Consider the following 5,000-nt stretch of genomic DNA (forward strand, 5'->3'; position numbering starts at 1 on the left):
AAAGGTCAAAAGTAGATGATAGCTGAAAAACTTTAAAAGCTTAATACATGACGGACGACACGTGTTTATTTCAATATACAACGAACATCTCAGCAACTCTGTACACAAGTTTCAAAAAGAATCGTCAGATGGCGCTATAGTACGGTAAATGTTTTACGCACTAGCAGAGCACGTATATCATATATGATTAGGAGATGATAGATATATAGGTGCTCTGACGCTGGTAAGCGTGCCTTGATTCTGAAGATGACGGCACAACCTTCATGCTCTCAACTAATGATGAGGCAGAGAATAATCAGGAATTACCTGTTTTCCATAATAGCAACAATACTGCGTGCTAAATATTTTTCTGCGATCAAAAATGTGTTTGTTTTGAGTAGAACTGTACACAGTATAAGAAAAATTACCAGTTCTAACGTATACTGTATACAGTTCTACTACTCAAAACGTATTTTTGCTCGCAGAAAAATACATGATGATATATGATATATATATATATATATATATAATAATATGATATATATATATATTAGAATATAATAATTATAATATACATATATATATGTGTGTGGAATAAATATTTATTTTTCCATTATTTACACAACAATACCTACAACATCAACTGTTTAGATAGCTACAAGCCAAATAAACAATTTAAATCCTTAATTTTACTAATGTGACAATTTATACAACTATCCGGTAACAATTCCCAAGCTGTTCTGCTTCAACGTGTCACCAGATGGCAGTAGGGTACAGTTGTTCTCATAAACCACTGATCTCTATACTAACGTAATACCAGGAGTGTATCAAACCTTTGATACACTCCTGGTAATACCACAGACTAACGGTAATACCAGTAATACGTCAACGTATCGTAACGTAACGTAACGTATAAACACGTACACGTGTAGACGTCAAGGGGTTAGAGCCCTATACAATACGCAATATGCGCTACAATATGAACGGCTTACCTTCTAATCAGCCTTCTATTGCTTTCGATAGCCTCCAAATAATTTAAACAATTTTCGTAGCGGTTTGCAACACCATTGTGAGGAATCATCCGCAACTTATTTATGGTGTTTCATCCTAACCCTCTGTTAGAAACTCTTTTGAGATTGGCTTAATTCCAAATCCTAACTTATTCTATAGAGAGTTTGGAAACAGTTGGAGCCTGTCTTAACCTGTCGTAATTAATATAATAAGAGATGCGTAATTACACGACAAAGTGAGAATTGTTAAATATTCGTTCTTGCAACTTGCCTTCTGCAACTTGTTCTGCTCATATGTTCTGCCGGTATTCGACAGGGAATCCTACATTTAACATAGTTCACTATGAATCATGGTAAAGAAGGGGCGTTGAGTGCCGAGTGCAGGGTAGGTAGTGAAGGTATACCCTAATTAAATAAATAATAAATACGCGAATTAAATAATAAAAAGCAAATGCGGGCACTAAACTGGCTCTGGCACTTGTAAAATATGTTCATACAACATACATGTGTATTTGAGAAGGTAATGATTCAAGCGAAAAAAGAAGAAGAAAATTTTCACTAATTTTAGCAGATCAAATACTCGGGCAAGTAACACAAGGACGGTGAAGATTATTACTAAGACAATGTTCAAACTTTGTCTGGCATTTTCGTTTTGTGATGAGTTACATAAAAACTTTCGGCGACTTCCCCGCCTTCTGTAGCTTTCAAACTTGCGAAGTGGAGTCACTTCGGTTGTGGCAATGATAGCCTAGCACAAGTTCAAGCTGTGCTTTTCTAGTTAAACTCTAATGGTAGTATCTATTCTTCGCATCGCATCGCTATAGCAGGAGCATATAATAAAGGACACGTACCCTGGATCCTATTTAATAGTAGGCCAAACTTTTATCATAGTCCTAAAATTAATTTTAGTCTAAACATAAGCTTGTTCTGACAGCATCGTCCATATGGATATGAAACAACAGCGACAGCAAGAACAAGAACATTCTAAACGTTATTAACCTATTTAAGACGCGCATGTTTACAACCCTATTACTCACCCACGCGTGTGCCTGCAATCTATCTATCTATCTATCTATATATATATATATATAGGAAACTTTCGGCGACGCCACACCTATACTCGTCTTGTGGTCGAATGCCGTTGACAAACTAAATATTATAGACATACATATATATATACGGTGCCATTAGAATGGTCAACCCACCGTACCCAGGTCTATCTCTCCGCCATGCCTTGTATTTGTAGGGGCTTGAACCCGCAGTCTTTCAGTAGCAGCAACAAGTATCCGAATCACCTCGCTCGCCTACAATTATACAAGACATCCTATAATTTTTTGTATTGCTATGTTCTTATAGTAGAACACATGCTTGGCACAGACACATCTACATACCAGTGACATTATCGATCCTGAATAGTAACACTTAGATGTACTATCACCACATGTATTATTAGCTCTCGCCAATATTATAATTATATTCACCGAAGCCTCAGAATTTAACCCAGTGTAACTATCTACCCATGCCTCGTGGACGAGCATATCGGATTAGATATTGGACTAATAAGATTTTCTCATCGTCACCTCCATCGCCTCCTTTGCGACAGCGATGTGGTTGTTTATCCTGCTCGAGAAAAGGGCAGAGGCTTTGTGACGATCAGTACTCAGTGCGGAATTGCTGGTAGCTGCCTCCGACCGAGTAGGAGCAACTGAATTTAGGTGTTGATATATCTGAATCATAAACATTAGTCGAAGTTTCTTAAATTTACCTAAAACAGTGTGTGATAGTAACTGAAAACTGAAAAAAAAATTGCACGTTAACAACTAGGGAAAACAAGTGCGGAATATAAGATTATTTGAAATTTAAAGACATGTATAAAAATTTAACTTCATCTTCCAATTAACACAGTTCGTCGTCAACGTCAATATATTATTGAAGAAAGAATAAGCGAATGTTCATGAGTGTTCGATTACTGTAGCCAGGTAAAAGTTGTATTTTTGATTAGTTAACATTTGACCAAGAAGTAAAATATATCATATATACACGCAGCAACGAATAAATTGTATTGAAACTTGCTGTCACCTTAGGCATGAATATGATCCCTTCCGTCATAAGAGTACCAAACACGAGAAACCCGGAAGTGACGCCATATAGCGCTGAAGGTTTGGTATCTATAGTATAGTTCATGGCGACACAGACAAGAGCGATTATAGCGGCGTTGTAGATGCATGCCCCGATCATCTGTGAGTCGTTGAATTCCTTGAATTTCACCTGTAAGATATTGAAACGATCTATCTCACCAGTCTATATCTCAGATGTTCACTCAATCACAGACATCTGGCGTTCATTTTCTGCATGTCACACGATAGTAGGCATGTATGAAGGATAACGTGAAAGGTAATCGTTCCATAGTCCTCCCCGTGGCCATCTTTATGCATTTAATTGAGGTCTCTCTATATCTCTGTGGGGGGAGGGGGTGCGTGTGCGCGCGTGCGTGCGTATGTGTGTTAAATTATTGACGCGTCCGTACCGCTAACTGAAACAGCTAATGCTTCTATCACTCACAGCGTATGTTCCGGTTTACCTTTTTGGTTTCCCATGCTAGGAAGGCACCAAAGACCAACACAAGGCCATGGATGACGTACAGAGAGCCGATAAACGCCGCCTGGTGGTTTGATTCACAGACGAACATCTGGTACTGCAGTATGATGTCCCATTCTATTGTTGACGCCTGAATTGAAGAAATCGCGCTTGTAATGTAATCGTGCATGACATTGCGGCACGGGAACGAATCTAAACGCACGTAACAAAAATTAATCCTAATAAAACTTGACATTCTATTGGATCGTCTATACTGTTAGTCTATACACGTACATGGGCGCGTGTGTGGGTGGGTGTGCGCGTGCGAGCGTTCGTGCGTGTTTGCGTGAGCGCGTGCGCGCGTGCGTACGTGAGTAAGAGTGTTTCTGTGTGCCTGTGTATGCCTACCATTAAAGCAAATTATATTTTGAGAGGTTTTACACTAACGACGCGCAACGACATACAATCTTTAATACATATCAATACATTACTCGTCGTTACAATAATCGTCAATACATACTTTCTACCAGCATGCATACCTCTTGTGTAAGGTTGTACACGTGGATGTACAAAGGGTCAAACACTACCCACGTGGACAGTATGATGACATTCAACACCACCAAAATGACAACCATGATCATCAGTGCCCAGTCTTTAATGATCTATCAAGAGATACAGAGATGAGTTTGTTACTTCACATGTATGCAAAACATTTTAAGTATATTATATATTACGCATTTCAATGCATACACACGGTGCTTCAATGAGAAAAACCTACCCGACTCTTCATCTGTTTGTTGAGAAAGATGTAGTACACACGCCACGTCTTGAAGAACAGACCTCCGAATGTCATAGATAGACCGATAGCGAGCATATAGCTACGAATCTAGTTACAACAAAAACACGGAAGCTGTATATTCAATTTCCACTCTTGGCACTACGTTAATATATACGAGTATTACGTTAGCCAAGGAGAAAGAAAGGGAGCCGAACCGTATAATGATGAAATGTACGACGTATCACACGACGTATAATGACGTAATGTATGACGTATAACACGAAATATAATGACGTAATGTATGACGTATCACACAAAGTATAATGACGTAATGTATGCCGTATCACACGACATATAATGTCGTAATGGGGAAATGGTCAATAATTACATTTGGCAAGGTACCGAGAACGATAGACGTCATTTTCAGTTGGGTTCAACAGTGATCGACTAGAATATATATATTATATATATATATATATATATGTGTGTGTGTGTGTGAATATAACAGCCTCACTTGGCATTTCGAGGTTTGGTGTACTCCCTGTGTATAGTCCACGAAGATTGTCGAATAGACAAGCACACACCCTGTGAGGATGACGTTGTTCATTTGTGGTGATGACATCTTAACAATCCTAATCGCAAACATAATATGTGTT

General features: G+C 38.5%; 1 protein-coding gene across 1 annotated transcript in view; it reads right to left on the minus strand.

The window, feature by feature from the left end:
* Nucleotides 1-2,174: 2,174 nt before the first annotated feature.
* LOC106816879 (gamma-aminobutyric acid type B receptor subunit 2-like) overlaps nt 2,175-5,000 on the minus strand; it is a 4,986-nt gene continuing 2,160 nt past the window's right edge. Inside the window, exons 3-8 of the mRNA XM_014821522.1 lie at nt 4,859-4,976; nt 4,345-4,452; nt 4,106-4,228; nt 3,571-3,717; nt 3,069-3,257; nt 2,175-2,716 (exon numbers count right to left, since the gene is read on the minus strand). Coding sequence (XP_014677008.1) covers nt 2,546-2,716; nt 3,069-3,257; nt 3,571-3,717; nt 4,106-4,228; nt 4,345-4,452; nt 4,859-4,976 — 856 coding nt within the window. The 3' untranslated portion in view covers nt 2,175-2,545. The remainder of the gene's footprint in view (nt 2,717-3,068; nt 3,258-3,570; nt 3,718-4,105; nt 4,229-4,344; nt 4,453-4,858; nt 4,977-5,000) is intronic.

Source organism: Priapulus caudatus, unplaced genomic scaffold (genome assembly GCF_000485595.1).
Source record: "Priapulus caudatus unplaced genomic scaffold, Priapulus_caudatus-5.0.1 Scaffold1517, whole genome shotgun sequence".
In the NCBI taxonomy this organism is placed as follows: Eukaryota; Metazoa; Priapulida; class Priapulimorpha; order Priapulimorphida; family Priapulidae; genus Priapulus; species Priapulus caudatus.